This window comes from Homalodisca vitripennis, chromosome 1, assembly GCF_021130785.1.
Source record: "Homalodisca vitripennis isolate AUS2020 chromosome 1, UT_GWSS_2.1, whole genome shotgun sequence".
Taxonomy (NCBI): domain Eukaryota; kingdom Metazoa; phylum Arthropoda; class Insecta; order Hemiptera; family Cicadellidae; genus Homalodisca; species Homalodisca vitripennis.
In genome coordinates, this window is record NC_060207.1 from 188720654 (window position 1) to 188741123 (window position 20470).

Consider the following 20470-nt stretch of genomic DNA (forward strand, 5'->3'; position numbering starts at 1 on the left):
ACAGTCGAAATAAACCCATATTACCGCAGTAACTGTATACGTACGTAAGTGTATATAATATAATATACTAATTTGTAATCATATATATATATATATATATATATATATATATATATATATATATATATATATATATATATATATATGATACACCACAGAGCCCTCACTTTTTACGATTCAATTATTTTGTATTCTGCCGTTTCTTTCACGTATGAGTTTAAATAACCAGGCAGACTCAACATATAATCGGAAAACCAAATACCTGTCAAATGACTTGCTTATATTCATTAAATTTGTATAAGTGACAATAGCCTTATTTAATTTCAATAAACATTGAATCTCAAAAAGTACTTGCTCCGCCGGGACTCGAACCCATAGGAATCATTTTACAACATTACTATTTCAATTTTATTCAAGATTCATTCAATAAAAAATGAGTATAGCATAATAATTAATTAACTGATATGGTTTTGTAGTCTGGGGAGATCACTTTGCATCCAATTGGCTGAAAACGAACTCAAATTTCGTGTTTACAAGAGGACATTTTCAACTAAATGACCTCTGTAGTGTTTACAGACTGGCAAGCATTTACTTTTACTGTATATCAAGTGTTTACTACGTTCAACCTGTTTTTCGTTTTGTTACTTTAGATTTTAGTTCATATGTACTTGATAGTTCTAAGGTTTCTGTAGAGAATCTATGGGCAATACTGGAAAAAGTACAAAATTGATTACAACCAAGCCGGTTACCTAATAAAATGAAGATTTTATAACGGCGACATTTCATATTAATTAGAAAAGGCTATTAAATTAATGATTTGGAAATAAATTAGTTGGTATTTACTTACATAAAACATGTATATTTAGGTTTGAATCCATCCAAAAAGTATGCATTTATTAAAAAAACTACCCATAGTTACAAATAACTTATTTTTGTTTAAATTTGTTTAAAGCAGTTACAACAACTTTGTAAACAGTGTAAAAAGCTGATTGATTTCAAAACAAATAATCACTTTCAAATCATTAAACAATCATAACGAAAATTCACAAGCTATCAAATTTCAATTATCTCATATTTTTCAAATCATAAGGTTGATAAGGGTCATTGTGCTAACAGAGCTCCCAGAAAAGTGTTGTTGATTATTTCTCCTTGAGCTTCTGCTTCCTTGGTCTCAGAGGTAATAAATATCAATTATCTTAATGAATAAATTTTTCATAATTACTGAGAACTAATTACTAATGATATACATTTTACTGCACGCATAAAATTATTGTTATGATTACTTGTCATCATAATTGTTCAAACATATAGCTTGCCTATAAAATATGAATATTCTCTTACAAACAATTACAATGACGTTGACGTTACTGGTACTGATTAGAAAAGTTTCTGTAAAGCGCATAACTTATCAAATATATAAGTTTGAAACAAACCTGTTCTTAATGGTGCAATATAGACGAAAAACACAACTAAGAAATATGAAACTCCGGTAATAAATTTCATGGTGACACGAGTATTACTGAATGATAGTAACTGCATAGTACCAATACTTCCTCCTTTTATTGAGCTCTTCAGTTTCCCACTTAACCTTCAGATTTGTGATAAACTTCGTACCACTTCAGATTCACAATCAACTCAATGTTCTACAGATAGTGACCATAACACTTAAATTTTAAGAGGTACGGTAACATTACGTAAAATATCGCACAAATATATTTTTTTCATTAATTGTTGTGCAATGTACTTTTGAGTTAAATATGAAATAGTTAAAAATGGAAAAAAATAAATGATTATATTAAGTTAGATAGAAAGAAAAGCAGCGTGACCTGAAGGTCATGCAATCGATTTTTAGGTTATAAAATGTATTTTATTTTTGAATTCATAGCTCTTTTAGATAATTTTGCTGAGTATAAAAGAAAAAATCTATTTTTGAACGTTCCACGCAAAATATGAGGCATTGAAGTTGAACATATTGGCAGTTATGTAATAATGCCAAAATAAAAACACCTGAAGATATAAATCCTAAATTTTACAATCTGGACATTAATTAAAGCTTCAGGAACTGCCATAATTTCTTATTCAGTTATGAAGTTTCTTAATGAAACATTATTGAAAAATCTCCTGTTTCAAACTATTTGTTGTTGCCAAAAAAACAATTTCATAAATAAAAAACATGTCAATCCGTAAAGCTATAACTGATGAGAAATGCATGCTGTAAAAATTACAAACTTGTATTTTCAGCTGTTTATTAAGGCCTGATTACAAAATGCTTAAACTTTACTCCCAATGCCGATAACATGTCATTCCCTAAATTCCCAACTTAAGATATATGTAATTTAACGTGGATTGATTAACCCTATTCGTGCCTTTTTGGGGAAATTTCCCGGTTGTAGTATTTCTTTCAGCTTTTTCTCCTCGAGGAATCTGAACACTGTAGGGGTTGACATGTTATGATATATTATGAATAACCATTGTGGTTACGAGAGAGTCATATATATCTAAATTTCAGAATAAATAAACTTGTACGCAATCTAAGTACCATCATGAAATATTAACATGTGATTACAATGTAGCCACTATATTGCACCAACATCATCTTTTGATGTGTAGACTTTTATTACTAAACACTGCTATGAAACCCCACCTATTCAACAAAACTGATCAATGTATCATATGACAAGATAATCTAGAGAAAGACTACATCTGTAGACTTCAATACTTTCATGAAATTTTACTGAGCCTCATTGAAAACCTATCAATCAGTAAGCAGACCCAAATTCTCATTTCTATGCTGGGGGAATGAAAAAGAATATTTTCTGTATGATTGTATTTCTGTCTAACTATCTGTCCGCAGGACGTGTTGAGAATTAAATGTACGTTTGAACATCTGCATGTAAACTCAGCGAACCCTGTTACGTGACACGTGGTGTGGCGTACTCCTACCTTGTTGATACACGTGGTTCTCGTGATCGTGTTCAAAACCCTTGATCATCTGGCGTACTCGTGAGATTTCTGTGGATACCACTAAAGACATGGGCAAGATTTTAATTTCATACGCCTTATCATGTCGCTTTAGTAAGAAGTCCGTTGAAATCTAGATTAAAATCATTTTAAACCAATTGGCTCTGGTCATAAAATGAGTTTCACTGGTACAATTGTAAAACCTATTTAATTTTTGCTTCACACCGGTGCATTTATCAGTAAAATATATTTTAGTCAGAAGGACTTTATTCCCTATAATGTTTTTGTAGTTAATTTAAGTCACAGGTATATATTATAGGGAGTAATATCTTGAACAATAATGTTTTGTTTACGAATGAAATGAGACCATGAAGCTTAAAGCTTATGAGTGCCTGTTATGTATTCTAAATTAAATTGATTTAAAGTGAAGTTAAACATAATCATGCAAATTAAGAACTCTATACGATATACTCTATAAGGTAATTAAATAATTGCGTGAATACATTATTAATAGCTAAAGGTTAACAAATTATTTCTTGTGGTATATTTACCATTTAATATCATTGAAATTAATACTAGTATATTTAAGAAAAGTTTAAATAGTATTATTTTAGATCGATAGTTTAACTTATACGCTCACTGCTCAATATACTCGTATAGGGATTATGCCGTTTAAAAATTCATTAGTTTAAGAGTAAATAAATTGAGATATTTCTATGTTTTCTATTTTAAATTCATGGTTATTTCATCTCTATGTGTATTTGGGATCCAGATTAGAATATTATAAGCGTATACAAGCGGCAATATTGTATAAATGCACAAACTGGTTATTGTTTTAATCTATAGAGAAATTTCTTCTGAAAAAGGAATCAATCCACAACCACGTTAATTTTGATAGAGGTCGAAATAGTAAGTTATCAGAAGTGTTTAAATGTTATACGATAATTTTTCCTCGGATCATATCTTATTGGTGACTTTCAGCCTCTTTATGTCGTTGCCTGATTCTATTACAACTATCACTTAAGTGTCTGGCGGTCAGTTTGAAGTGTGTTAAGCTGATTGAAAACCCTTTCGGCAACCTACCATTTTGCTCGCACGAAACTGGTGAGGCAGGCGATCGATTTATTTTTTTGGTGATTCCTTTATCGATGTTGATAAAAGCCACAGTGCGTGTTTATACAATACAATTTGGGTCTCGAGTCCTACTGGCAGTGCTTTATTATGATTGCAACTAAACCTGGCAAAAGGGTCAAATAAATTGTATCCAGAATATGGTTTTTTTAATTTAGGTTAGATAAAGCATTAAATTCAGGTAAGAAAGACTAATATTAAAAATAATATAGTGGAGCTGTCAGATAAAGCAAAGGGTACAGAAGATGATGGGTAGTGTGCAATTAAGTAAAAACAAATTAGTGCTTAATGTTATCTTAACTGCCAGGTTTTTTAGTATTTAAAAAGTGTATATTTGAACTTTTGCAGTTGATAAAAAAACATGCTGTATATTTATACACAGGAAACAGGATTTTTTCCGAACATTTGCCATCGTTTAGTGATACAGTACAATCAGTAACACACACAAGTTTCGAGATCTGCAACCTGATCACATCTTCAGGTAAATGACTAAAACCAATGCAAGACTACAATTTAGGTCAAAATGGCTGTTGTTCCTGACTTATCCTTGTCACAACGCTCTGGTACGTTTGGTTTACTTTAACCTAAATTGCAGTCATGCATTAGTTTTAGTCATTTACCTAAAGAAGAGATCAGATTGTAAATCTCGAAACGCAATGTTACTGATTATATTGCACCACTGGTCGATGGCAAATATCCGAAAAATTCCTATTTCCTTTACTATCCTTTTATCGTAAAAAACAAACTTCAAACAAAGAATCAACTTTACTGTTTATCCAGCCAGTTAAACATATTTTTCTGTTGATCTAACGAATCCCATATTTTTTATATTAAATAATATTATTGTCATGTTTAAAAGTTAAAGATAAGATTCGTATCCAAAGTTAACAATAAAATTTTTTTGAATTATTAATAATTCCAAACATTTACAAAGTACAAAAACTTTATAATATTAGTTCTAAAACATTGCTTTTAAACGTGCTCAACGAATAACGCTAAGAGGTAAAATGGTTCTTAGGTTATCAAAAGTGTGTTGTAGATTAGTAAAAAACTGAAGAGCTTTACAAAGTGCCGAACTACGAGTACTATCCAGTTCATATCATTCAGCGATAGCCATGAAAATCAGTGTCGGCGTTTCAAATTTTATCGTGGTGTATTTCAATTATATCGGATCATTTCAAAAAGATTTCTTTTAAGTATTTATAAGTATTGAATTTACAATAATTCTCTGAAATACATTTCTGAGAATGTAAATCGTCTTCAATAACGTAACAGCCTTATTAAATACTTGGCCTAGTGCTCTCGTTTCAAGAACTGAGTCAGATGTTCAAGTGCGAACTTTGTCGAATATACTTATTGCTACTCTGCTAATTGGAATCCGCAACATCCTAAATGTGCAATCAGAATCGATATTAGAGTAATCAATAAAGAAATGGCTTGATAATTAATTAGTCTAGTTAAGTTATTGTTATTAAGGAAGAACCGGGAATTGCTTAAGTATTAACAAGTTTTGTAGTTGAAAACAGTGGATTGGTAGACAATATAATTAGCCGTTGAAAAATATACCAATTAAAACATATACAAGCACCAAAAGTATATAGGGTGTCAGAAAAGAATGATACATATATTTTAATCAAAATAATTTGTCAAAATATATTACTAACTCTCAAAACTCTGAAGTTAGTCATAAGATAGCAATCTTTATTCAACAAGATATTTCAATAGTAACCAACAAAACAAATAAGTTACTAGAGCAAACGGAAAAGCCAGACTGGCAGACAGATATATTAGGTATGGTATGAGGAATTACAGGGCAAGATATAAGATTACCTAAGGAAATCTAAGTAACCAATATATGAGCAGCCCGCACCAAAATCGCCGTTTGGGTTGTTTCGTTTCAATTCTTCCCCTACACCCCGCGCCAACCACTGTTGCCAGTTTTACGTCTATGAAAAATTACAGATCCGTCAAACACCGCTAAGTGTTGTCATAAACAAATATCCGTACATTTGATTTCATTCATCAGTTTTTTTTTTTTCAGACAACGTGTAAATACAACGTGTGTAGTGACCATAGCCACGTCATAGCGGGAACAGGTGGTTGTAGTCAGCAGTGATATGGCAACACCGCCTCACATATCATGGAATCCAACTACTTGTACTACACGGTTTTTGACACCTGAGGAAGAGGGCAGATTTCAACAACGAAACGTAGTGTCCTACTTTTGTAACATTAATGATGGTAAATCTTTTCGATTTGTTGGCGTGGTGCTAATTTAAAAGGAGTCAATTTTGAATTGCCTCATTCTTTTTATCCCTCTGTCCCTATTACTTCCATTTATGTTCCTGGTAATGTAAAAATACTTTTCAATTCTGTATAAGAGAAGCTCTATTTCACGTTTAAGAATCAGGGAGAGGATCAGACCTGGGATAAGGTGTCCAATCTGAGCTTGTCCAATATAGTGAACATTAACACACGGTCGGTTAACAATCGCCTTAAACTCAATATACGAAAGTCCTCTGTCCTTCATCTTGCTCACACAGTCTGGTGCAAGCCCTTGGTCGGAGAGGGTTAGAAGTTGAGCTTCAGTAAGGAGATACTGTCAGTCTCTGACTCAGTCAAAACTCTCGGAGTAGTGCTGGACAGTGAGCTCACCTTTTTCGATCATGTCACTCATGCTATCCAGCGTGCCCTTGATAAGTCTGTACACATTTAGAAGTCTGCTGCCAGAATTCGCTAAGCTCCACCTCATGTGTTTACTTGTATTTTGTACTGTTATCCTGCCTACGGAAACAGCATATCTAGGAAAGATATGGATCGAATTAAAAAGCTGCAAAACTGTGCAAGTTGATTCATTTTCAATGTGAGGCGCTTCGATCATGTGTCTCCCTTACGAGATGCATGGACAAGTGGAATGATCCACAAGATGCTTCCATAAGGTGAGCCATAGTACCTGAGCGAGAGACTCTGTTTCCGGAAGGAGGTCTCTCAACGCAGTATTCGACATGGTGACCTGCTTCATTTTCCCAAAGTCAAGAATAAGTTTGAGAGGAGAAGCTTCTCGTACTTTGGCCCTAACTTGTACAATGACCTCTCCCGAAACCTGAAACGTTGCACTGTACCTGTATTTAGGAAAAAGTTGAAAGAACGACTGTACGGTAATTATATGTTTTGTTGAGTTAGTTGTTAAGTTTTATTTAGGCTATAAGTTTTAATTCATATACATTTTGGCAGAACAAATACTTTTTGTGATTCAATGTTTAGTTAAATCAATATATATATATATATATATATATCTGTGTGTGTGTGTGTGTGTGTGTGTTGTCTGTGATGTAATGGCATGAATTGTTCTGGAAAACAGTTATACTGAGAAACGCTTGCAATTAAAGGCATTATTATTATTTATTTGTGTTCGGGTGCTGATATACAGATGGAATTTACGTAATATAATCTTCCGAAATACTAGATGAGATCGTCAGTTATTGCAATACATTCATTATATACACAAACTCTTTTCCTTTATGATACAGTGTATTATCACTGGATAGTTGGACAGGAAATGAATTTAATTACATAATTAATAAAGTTAAATCTATATATCTTTACTCCTGGACCAAAAGTAATAGTAACCCGACTTTGAATGTAACCAAAATCTAACCCAAAGAGCTGCAATAACGGAGGCTACATTAAGATTTAATTTGTTTATTTAGTTCGAGGTAAATCCACCATGGAGGAATTCGGGTGATTTGCACGTTCAAATTAACGTCGAATTAACAAAACCTGCTCAATAAAATTAACGTTGAATTAATATAACCTGCTCAATAAAATTAACGTTGAATTAACATAACCTGCTCAATAAAATTAACGTTGAATTAACATAACCTGCTCAATAAAATTAACGTTGAATTAACATAACCTGCTCAATACAATCTATGATAAAAATCAAACATTATACTAGTTTACAAATTACAATGACCTTAAAAGTTCCATTACGAGACCAATGCCGGAATTTTCAAAACACCCTATGAAGTTAAAATTATAATTAAATTACTTTTTCGTATTGTTCTTAAATTATCTGCTAAAAACTGCATACTTTTACCTATTATATGTAACAATAAGTTGTTAATCAGATCAAAAGTTTCTAAGTAATTAATTTTTTAAGTTGTAGTTTTCGAGCATGTGTGTGTTCTTGACGTTTCCTATCATATGAAAGAGGATATAGACACTTTATCGATTTGTTTACACATCGACGCGACACAGGCTCAATTAATCTACACTAGACAATGGGGTCGATTATGAATGGTTGTTGAGCGTTGAGAACAATGCTAGTTTGATACTAACTCGCTCTCCATGTAATCTTATCAATATTAAACAAAACAGGATGACGAAACGATAACGAAAAAATGTATATTCCAAGAAAAAAGTGGGTAAATTTATAACAATAATAAAATTCCCAAATATGGCTCTCAGGTTAAAAATAACTCTGGTCTGATGCAGCTCTAAGGGTTTTGTTCAATAGAATGTTAAGAACTGCTAACTAGATTGAAACGACTCCCCAAAATTGTTAATGCAGATACTCTTTGAACTATACAACAAGATTATCTGTTTGGAATGTAATGTATTAATGTACAATGCTACACCAGTGTAACAGCTGCTTTGATTTGTGGACATAACAAGATTTACAGTGAATAGGCTTTATTAGTTTCAGTGAGAAATACTTTAGGTAAAAATATAGTTAAAGGCCTAAAACGTGTTTCTATCACCAGTTCTAATACTTTTTTCTAATTTTCCTTCCGTGTCGTTATTACAATTATACGTTTAGTACGAACTTTGGAACATTTTGTTCGTGCTAGCTCCCAGGCATAGGTCTATACATGCTCCTCATACTACAATATACAACGTTAGTTAGAGAGAGAGAGGTGGTTGGCCGAAGCCCAGCGGTCCCTCCTCCACCCCTGGTTTAAGTCGGAGACTTAATTCACCAGGCCGCTTTCCTGAGTTCCTCTTGAGCCTTCCTCTTGATTACTCTTGATCCTCTTCCGGGCACTCTTGTTGTGCCTATCCAACACACCTCTCCCCTCACCTAGCACTTATGTACTAGGATCATCGAATTTTGAATTCTTCCTTCGTTTTGTTTTTATCACCTATGTTCTTATGCTCCTCTTCAAGCTGCTTGCTGTCTTCCGGCATTTTCTAGGTCATGCTTCTTACTCCCTATCCGTCTACACATACGTGAAAAACTCCAGTGCTGATACTTTACTTCTAAGAAAGTTTATCTTTTCCCAAGCCCACATCTTCCGTCGGAGGATTCCTTCAAATCTCTCCGTTCTTCTTCGTAGAACCAGCACTCCATCAGCAACATGCTGAGATGTCTCCAGCTCTCCGCAGTGGGTGCAGCAGCGGTCATCTTCCACGAGGTTAAAGCTCTTCAGTTTGGCCTTAAAGTTGCCATGTCCACTCACGAACTGTGTGGTGTAGTGGTCCGTTCTCCCAGGTGCACCTTCTTCCTGATCCTCACATCCGGGACGAACGCAAATGTCTCTCTTCCTTTAGTGCTTCTTTCCCACAACCTCTGCCATTCGTCAAGTGTTTCTTCTCTTCTAATCCCCCTGCTCTCCCCCGCTGTCTAACCCTTCCTCCTTGTCCCTTCTTCGCTTGATTCTTTCTTCTACCATCAGGTCTAGCGGGAATCACTCCGGCAATCACTCTCACAGCTTCGTGGGATATTGTGCTGTAACCCTTGATCACTCCTAATAGCATCTTCCTCTGCAGGCTCATCAGCTTCGACCTCTCTCCTCGTCCTCTCATTCTTTGCCCCCACATTTCACAGCCGTACAGGACCATGGGCTCCAGCGCTCCGATGTACATCTCCTTAAGTTTTCACACTTCATTCCATGATTTTTTTTTTGCCAGTCCTTTCAATTTTCCAAAGGCTTTCATAGACTTGTCGATCACCTGGTCATAATGCCCTGCAAACTTCATCCTGCTTCCCACTACTACTCCTAGATATTTTGTCTCGTTCGAGCACTGGATTGTCACATCTCCCATGTTCACACGGAATAAACCTTTTCAACTAACTTTCCTTTGAGTAATACCATCACAGTCTTCTCCTTCGAGAACGTCATCTTCCTTTCTCTTCTCCCCATCCTGTAATAAGCTCTAGGGCTCTTGTCGCCTTCCCCATGAGATCTGGGCTCGTGTTGGACTTCAACAGCAGCAGTCCGTCATCCGCATAAGCTCTCGCCGAAATACCCTCCTCAAATGGCAGCCGTAGGAACCCATCGAACAGGATATTCCAGAACAGAGGGCCCACCACTGATCCTTGGGGGCAGCCTTTTGTGATGCTCTTGCTCACCTCACCGTTGCCAGCTCTCAGCGTCACTGTCCCTCCCCCTAAAGTAGTCCCTCACCAGACGGTAGATGTTGTTGGGGCGTCGCCATCTTACCTGCACCCTCAGGATCTCTGGCCACCAAGCGGAGTCGAACGCTCCGGAGATGTCCAGGAACAATCCAACGACGTATTTTTCCTCAGATTCTTCTACCTCTCTTCTCATGTCCAGCAATGCATCGACTGTTCCCCACACCTTCCGTGAAACCATACTGAGCAGCATTCGTCCTATTTTCTCTCTCCATCCAATCCTTCATCCTCTTCCACGACCAGTCTTTCCCCTAACTTTCCCAACACGGGTAGGAGGGTCACAGGCCTGTAGGATTTGACTTTGCTCGGGTCTTTATCTTCGCTTTTCAAGAATACTTTCACTATTCCTTTCTTCCAGACGTTCCGGAAACCTGCCTTCTCTCAGCATCTTGTTGTACAAGTTCAAGCAGCGTACCTTTGATTCGTCCGTACATCCTCTTGACGACTTCGCCCTTTATTCCGTCATATCCCGGTGCCTTCCGGCTTTCACTGAGAGAGAGAGAGAGAGAGAGAGAGAGAGAGAGAGAGAGAGAGCCATTTTTATTTCTCCTTCCCTGGTTTAGACCTCAGGTCCACTCTTCCACCAGGACAGGCCCAAAACGTTTCACAAATTATGATACATAAAGTTGTGGCTTTAAACGTTATTATAATTACAAGAGTTGCAATCACATTCTCCTTGTGCCCAAAACTAAGAAAACTTAACTCAAATATTTACGATGTCGAAGGCTAAGTTGTATCATTAAATATATTCATTATGTTATGTTTTGTACTTATAATGAAAAAAAGTATACAGAGAAGCATTGTTTGCCATTGGTTTGATTTATAACATATAACAACACTAACTATAAACTATATTCTAATACCATATCTTGTTTACACACAAAACAACTGCATTTTTCATTAGGAAATAAAAAAGCTTTCACTTTCTAAACGATGATCTAATATAAATGTGTACGTACTATCTGCCATTACAGTTATGTGTTTATAATATCACATCTTTCCACTCAAAATTTTTTCAACTATTTCCTAAATTGTAATTGGTTGCTTTCCTTTATTGAATTGTCTAACATGTTCATCAGCCTAATTAATTGTACGTGGAAAGATTTTTTATAAATAACAGTACAATGAATTGGGAACTTAATCATTACATTACTAAATCTAGTTCTTCTTAGGTGCACATCGTACATTCGTGTGTATCTCTCATACAGGTATGTAGGTTTTTTTATTATCTAACACTTTGCCGCGGATAACTGCTAGTACTTAATAAATCTTAAATGGGCAAATATATCATTACTTTTACTATTACAACTTGGTTAATGTAATCATATGGTAGGTTACTCGAAAGGTGTAGGTTTTACCGTCACCAGTTTAAAATAGATCGTTCTGCTGCCCCACAGCCAACACGATTGTAAACACGATTTGTCGTCGACAGTAGCTCAGGACGTCATGGAACAGTGGAGATTGTTGACACAACTGTGATATTCTGTGTTGACAATCTGTGTACGATCACAATCTGTGCTGACGATCTGTGTACAATCACAATCTGCGTTGTGTGCAAGAACAATCCACTGATGAGGACTGACTAGTTTTATTGCTTAGAAGTAGTTCTTAAGAAATGTTAGTACGGGAAAATCAACTGAATATGCATGAATTTTCCCTTGATACAAAATGTGCATTAGGTTATGTGGTGCAGTATTTTATGTTTCAATTTTCCGTAGCACATAACAAAATGACTTAATGTAATTGTATTAATATAAAACTGCATCTGCTTCATATTTTCACGGGTTTACGTTTTTAAGAATCAGCTTTAGTATGGGATATTCATTCATTTGGGTAGGGTACACTAGCATAGTTTTAGTTTACAACGTTAAATGCCAACACAACTGTAAAGGTAGTATAAAATGTTAAATTCCAATACTACCACGGATATAGCATACAATGCAACTACTGTTGGGGTATATAACTAAAGCATATAGTTTACAATGTTAAATAAAAATGTAACACCTTTATGGCTATAGCATACCGAGTACAATTTTATCGCTACTATTACAAGTAGTGTAGTATAAAATGTGTATGGTAATATTGCTGCAGCTACAGTATACGATATTAAATGTCAATACTACTATGACTATAGCATACAATGTAAAAATGCCACACAGCAAAGCTGTACCAAGCAATGTTAGTACTAATATAACAATAACACTGTAATATATATATATATATAAATATATACATATATATATATATATATATATATACATATATATATATATACTAATCACTGTATTGAATAGTTGAATAGAAGACAACAAAAACTATTTTTCACTTCCATATAGTAGTAGAAATACTACGCCTTTATAACAATTCTCATAGAGGAAATACAATTGTAACATTGCTGTAAGAAGTAAAATAATTTGCATTTATTAACAAATAAAGTGTAGTAGTTTGTGTATTTATGAAAGATAATTTTTATCTCCAATTCTACATTAAATTTAATAAAATATACACCACCAAAATACAATAGTATACACTTTTAACAGCAATACCAATATCTCCAAAAGGGTAAATTTAGAATATATAACAGAAATATACCATTAGGCATGAGTTAAAATAAAACATTAACATTTACTTCCCCTCAACTAAGCAATTTCCATTTAAATGTGTTTTTGAAACTTCTAATAAGTTGGTAGAGAGCTTCATATATTTTGTGAGTTTGAGTTTTAAGCACTTGTTTATCGTGGATTGAATTTGTACTACCAAATTCAAATTCCCTCACAAATATTGATAGAATGTAATTACCAGAGATAAACAGAAGGTGAAATTGCTTCTTCATGCAGATTTAGATCAACAAATCCCTACAACAGTCTCTAATAGTTCCTGAAGATTATTTGACAATTCTGTACTAACCATCAGACAATCATAATAGAAGTAAAACAACCGTAATGTTTATTCTAGTTTTTATTTTAATTACTTACTTAGAGAAGACCTACATCATGATACCTACATAATGTAACCTAAGTGGTCCAAGGTGTTAAACCCACCGAAAATGTTACGTTATTGTGACAAATTTATGACTTAATCAGTAAAAATATGTCAGTTTTAAAATCTGTGTACGACTTTTAAGCGACTAATTGAAATAAACAATAACAAAATTAAAATATTTTAACTAATATTATAAACAGCTATGCTCTGCATGATAATATATTTTTATATTTATTCCAATGTATGATAACTGCTCTTTGTTATTTAATTTTCAATTCACTGAAACTTCCTTCAATTCGGTATATGTATAATTTGCACGTTCATTATAATAATAAGTTTAAAATATTTGTATTGTCAGAAAACCAACTACATTTCATTTTGTATGTAGGAAGGATGAATTGAATTTCAGCTTGTAATGCTTAGATATGTTTTATTAGTATTACATAGTTTGTAAAGATTTCAATTATTTGCAACAAGTATGATTTTTTTTTACCTTCTATTGTATACCTACTATTTCTATTCTTTTACTTTAGGAATATGGATAAGTTCAACAAATAAGGTATTTATCAATTTAGATTATTCAGAACCAACACAATTTGTGTATATACATACGAGTATATGACTTTAACATGGCAGTAGTTGTCGGGACCAAGTCGTTGACATACTATAATAATATTCTACTGACGACGCGCATATAATCAGACTGTTGTCTAAGTTAACAATCTTATAACAGCAATAGGAACAGGTTTGCGCTATTGATGGGTTGTCTGGGTTAACAATCTTATAACAGCAATAGGAACAGGTTTGCGCTATTGGTGGAGTGCAGTCCTGAAACACAGTACAACCCGTTTTAGATAGGGTAATTTATTCTTGTTTCCTTCTTTGCTTGAAAAATATTTATATCCGTTTATGTCTGATCAGTGTCGTATCCATCATTACTGCACTCAATGTTTCTTTTATATCAAAACAATTGTATTTTGTGTCTGGTGCATTATCTGGAATGCTCTTGGTCACAGGTACGCATGCATGTTTTCTCGGAAAGTATGCCGGAGGAAATAGTAATTGGATAATGTCAGATCTTGTATTTCTTTCAGCCTTTGTAAATACGCCATGGCAACAATAACAAAGAATCAATTTTTAGCACCCTAAGTATAAACATTCACTGTTTTGAGTTTTTTTTTTTTTTTTTGTCGTAGTAGTGTTAAATTATATTCAAAATGCATTAAATGGATTTAATTTAATGATAATGCTCTTTAACAAAGACAATAAAAACCTTCTAATATACATGTCCTGAAGTAGCAACTAGGACCAGGAACATCATATGCTTATCTTCTTCTAGTTCTTGTAAATGACAATTTCTAGGTCTAGCCATAGGATCTCGCTATGATTTTTTAAATTTAAATGTTAGTATTAAATTATAGTAAAACTTTATTTTTGTGCGTTTTATAGTTTCTGTTTTATTATCGATGCTTTTTTAGTAATACTATTAATTGTAGTTCTACTACTTCCTTACTGACAACAAGTGCTTTGTACAAGTATTTTATACAACTGGTATTAAAGAAATATCTTTCTAATAATACCTCCAAATTTGTAATTTATTTGAACTCTTTATTATAACACTATGCTACGCATTGAAATAATCCTATTTAACTAACAAACTTTCTTATATTGATCACAATTTCAGAGTTATTCGACATTATATACATAAAAGGGACACGTCTCAATACCATTAAAGTAGAGTTTCGTTATTTTATTGCAGAGTTTAAATTCCTGCATATAGTTTAAAATCGATCAATTCAATTGCACTTGTGTAACACAAACCTATACATCTTTTTATTCATCTGCCCAGCCGAATTTTTGCATTAATGAAATTTATAGAATTCAGTGCAGAACCAATATAAATACGCTAGTCAAACCAACAAACCTTTGAGTTAAGTTGTAAATCACTTGGTACAGACGAAACGATTAATGATGATGATTGTTGAAACACTTTAAATATCATAACAAATATAACTGTGTAAAACAGAGAAACACGTCAGTTAGGGAGAAGAACGAGTTCATTGCTTGGTAACCAGACTATTGTTTCCAACTTTGAAAAGCATTGTTCAGTCAAACAGTTCTTCCTTTATCCTTTTGTTAATGTACACTTCGGAATCTCTTTACGTTGAAGATCTTAAGAGGGTTGTTTTGTGAACAATGCAATTTAAACCACTGCCTCGGAAATGTTGGCAATTAAATGTTAAAGGAATATAAATTACTAAATAATTTCTCAGTAGATATGTTGCGGAAAAGGATTTGGCATATATTACGTCAATATTATAATTGAGGGAGTAAAAGATAATTTATTACAAGATACTACAGACCGTATGTAACAATGTATGGGGTAATGTTGTCTGCTTGGTCTCGAAGTAGTTAGGAACAAAAGTGAAAAGATCAGTAGGAGCCGTATTGACAAAATAGAATTAAACCGGTGGCAAAAACAAATAAATTTAGCTTGTAATATCATAAATATTCTTCTGACATCATAGATATCAATTTTTGGAAATTAAATTGTTTGTATGCTTTTAAACATTTTTGTCAGCCTAAGAATAAATCTATACATAACGTAAAATGTATTGATTTATTTCTTCGTTGCTTGTAGAGATGGATACATTTCAAGCCAGTACTTATTATAAATTGTCCATGAAAAACAAGAAAGACGAGATGAAACGATACTCTAAACCATGGAGATTTCATTGTTGGGTTGGTTATTGTATCCCTTCGTTTCTAGCAAAAATAAAATGAATTTCTAGCAATTAATCATGATCATAAATTGTCCATAACAATTAAGAAAATTTACGAGACGTCTAAACTAAAGATATTTCATTACTTGATTGAACAATGCGTTCCTCATTTTATAGCTAAAATAAGATGAATTTCAAGGAAGTAATTATTATCATACATTGTCCATGAAAATCGAGAAATTGTGCGAGCCATCCAGTCAAGGATGTTTTATTATTGGATTAATTAATGTAACCCTTTGTTTAAAAAAAATCTAGAAGTATTTAATGCAAGTAATTATCACAGATTGTCCATGAAAACAGGAAAGTTTATAAGGCTTCCAAACTAAGTATATTTCATTGTTCGATTTATTAATATATCACTCCGTTTCTAGTTCTAAGATTTTTAGATTGTTTATAACAATTTAACTAATCAAGTTGCATGTAAATGTGTTAATAAGATTATTGGAATATTTAAATTTTCTTGGAATTAAGTTATTAGTACTGTTATTAGTATAGTTTAGGGTTATCGCTTCCGCATCCCGACTGATAAGATAACATAAATCATCCGGCGTTATAAAAAATTCAATTATCTCGTTGCTCCGGTGTACTTGACCTCGTTATGTGGTAAAGATTGATTTGTCACTGTGTTAACATTGATTTAAAAGCTTATCTATCTAAACTTTAATTTCCCTTAGTATGAGCCAACGTTAAAGTAATAGTTATTTGGTAAACTTCATAAAGGCGTTAAAAGTTAATTTATAAATCAGGTTTTATAACTCAAGTTAAAGAGATCTAACATATTAAGGCCTATTATATAGTTGTCAGGCCTGTTATACCTCGTTACGTACAGTCCATTGGAAAGTAGAAACAAGCCTCAGTCTATATAATAAACTTTCTTAAATGAAATTCTTGACGATATCGTCCAATATCACCGGAGATGTTTCGTTGTGTTCATACCAGTGCACGACTCACTTCATCAATATATTTAGCCACATCTGCGTCCGCTATCGCCTGAACTCATATAACATTGTGAGACACGCTCAGATTGATGACGGCATAGTTCAAGATTAATCTATCCCTCAATTTCTTTGCTAATTATTAGTTCTTAAAAGTGGAAAATCACAACCTACACCAACTTACACAGCAGATTGTTTTTACATTGTCATATAGACAAACAGAAATAAAGGGGAAATGGGAGTAACAGGAGAGGAGTGATGAAATGAGGGAACTGGATTGGGAACTCCTTCTTATTTCATAAACTCTAAAACATGGGATAGTTTACTGGCTCTTACTGAACTCATACCGCTTCTGCAGGTGGTGAGATCATGTCATAAAAACTTGATATCGCTACCTTGGAGGACACTTATATTGATCTATCTGGGAAAGGTAGTAGAGATATTACCTAAACCACTGATTCTCAATTGAGGCAAGTTATTGTGCATGACGAATATATGATTATAATTGGTATACTTTTAGGCCTACTGTCCAGACATAACCAGCTCATTACATAACGACCCTAATTATTACTAGAAATTATCACAGGTCGTCCAGCTTCTTTTGAAAATTTATTGCGGCTAGTATCAATTAAAAGTGAATCTTTTTATAAATGTATGTACTGTAGTGAAATTCATATAAAAGTTGACGTTCTGAAACCTACTACAGAAAATACGTATAGGTAAAATATTTTTGAAATATTTTGAAATAGATTTTCTGAATCAAGAGTGAAAATTACGTGAATCTTTTATAGAACAAGTCAGTAAAGAAACTTCCGATTCCCTTTAGCCGTGTGATTTTGTTTATTGTAATTTGTTTTGCATCGTCTGGAAGTATTAATTATAAATTCCATATTTAAAGATACAATTTTTACTGCTACTTTTACTAAAATCCTTAAAGGCCATGTCACACTGCCGTGGCGTCGCGTCCGTCCATCCATAGTATGAACGTCCGCGTATGCCGCGACGGTCTCGAATCCCGTCAAACTATGTACAGGCCATGTCACACTGCCGTGACGTCGCGTCCGTCCATCCATAGTATGAACGTCCGCGTATGCCGCGACGGTCTCGAATCCCGTCAAACTATGTACAGGCCATGTCACACTGCAGTGGCGTCGCGTCCGTACATCCATAGTATAAACGTCCGCGTGTGCCGCGACGGTCTCGAATCCCGTCAAACATACCAGACACGCGTCCGCGTCCGCGGCCAACGCAACGTCTTTCTAGGAGTTGCTTATGCATTTCAACTACTTTGAATTTGTTTAGTTATACATTGATAGTGGAATTAATAGTTTGTTATAGCTCTACAAAATTAATTTATTGTTCTGGAGCGTATTCATTAATAATTATTATTATCAAAATTATATTTTCATTATTACATGCAATACTATTTCTATTATGAACTTAGTAATTAGGGCATTCAGTACTTTGATATACCTCTTTAAAACTATTGGTTTTTATATATAAGATGCACTTGAAAGGATTATTTTGTAATTTTTGTGTTGGTGTTTTCAGTTTTGTAATAAGTCTTTATGTTTTTAAAATAAGGCCTATTTAATTTTGTTATAGATCAAACATAATATGGAAAAATAACAAATAAAATGATTGCATATAAACATGAAAACCAGAGTATTCATTAACCCTAGAACTGGCGGTCATTTCATCCTGGAGTGTCGGGCTGTTTTAGAGCTTTGCGCAAGGGTTTTTTAAACACATTATTAAAAATATAAAATAAAAGGGTAGCCAGGCAGTGGCAAGAGCGCGTGGTGCCCTGGTGAGAGGGTTGGGGAGGTGCTTTATGCGCATGCGCGAGCCTTCGTAGCATCGCCGACGTCGGCCAAGGATCGCTCCAGCCGCAGCCGCATAGCGCAGCAGACGGTGGCCGACGCGACGAACGTTGCGCCACGTCGGTTATGTCAGTGTGACTTGTCCTATTTGACAACATGGTTAGCAATTATTTAAAAAATCCATCCGCAGATGGACGGACGCGACGCCACGGCAGTGTGACATCCATAGTATGAACGTCGTCCGCGTATGTTGTCAAATAGGACAAGTCACACTGACATAACCGACGTGGCGCAACGTTCGTCGCGTCGGCCACCGTCTGCTGCGCTATGCGGCTGGAGCGATCCTTGGCCGACGTCGGCGATGCTACGAAGGCTCGCGCATGCGCATAAAGCACCTCCCCAACCCTCTCACCAGGGCACCACGCGCTCTTGCCACTGCCTGGCTACCCTTTTATTTTATATTTTTAATAATGTGTTTAAAAAACCCTTGCGCAAAAGCTCTAAAACAGCCCGACACTCCAGGATGAAATGACCGCCAGTTCTAGGGTTAATGAATACTCTGGTTTCATGTTTATATGCAATCATTTTATTTGTTATTTTTCATATTATGTTTGATCTATAACAAAATTAAATAGGCCTTATTTTAAAAACATAAAGACTTATTACAAAACTGAAAACACCAACACAAAAATTACAAAATAATCCTTTCAAGTGCATCTTATATATAAAAACCAATAGTTTTAAAGAGGTATATCAAAGTACTGAATGCCCTAATTACTAAGTTCATAATAGAAATAGTATTGCATGTAATAATGAAAATATAATTTTGATAATAATAATTATTAATGAATACGCTCCAGAACAATAAATTAATTTTGTAGAGCTATAACAAACTATTAATTCCACTATCAGTGTATAACTAAACAAATTCAAAGTAGTTGAAATGCATAAGCAACTCCTAGAAAGACGTTGCGTTGGCCGCGGACGCGGACGCGTGTCTGGTATGTTTGACGGGATTCGAGACCGTCGCGGCACACGCGGACGTTTATACTATGGATGTACGGGACGCGACGCCACGGCAGTGTGACATGGCCTTTACAGACGCACACAAACCCGCTGTTCCATGCGCAGCACGATTCGGCAGCACTATAAAAATATTTTTATACTTGTTTTAAAATTTTTATTTTTTAAATAGTTTTTGTTATAAGTACAATACAAATATATTTGAGACTAAATAAAATCGGCTTACGTGAGAGGGTAGTCTACATAGTGTGTAAAACTAGATATATCCAGTAGTTTTTTATGATAATGTTCTTTTTTGCACGATAAAGTTTATTTTCGGAAAATAACCATTTACTAAAACATAGTACTCCTATTACTTTACTTAATACTTAATACACTCCACTCTGGTAAGGGTTGGCTAGGGTTCTGGCTGGA

General features: G+C 34.3%; 1 protein-coding gene across 1 annotated transcript in view; it reads right to left on the reverse strand.

The window, feature by feature from the left end:
- LOC124354305 (lysosomal acid glucosylceramidase-like) overlaps positions 1-9499 on the reverse strand; it is a 31443-nt gene extending 21944 nt beyond the window's left edge. Inside the window, exons 1-2 of the mRNA XM_046804656.1 lie at positions 9385-9499; positions 6748-6876 (exon numbers count right to left, since the gene is read on the reverse strand). Coding sequence (XP_046660612.1) covers positions 6748-6876; positions 9385-9499 — 244 coding nt within the window. The remainder of the gene's footprint in view (positions 1-6747; positions 6877-9384) is intronic.
- Between the last annotated feature and the right edge of the window lie 10971 nt (positions 9500-20470).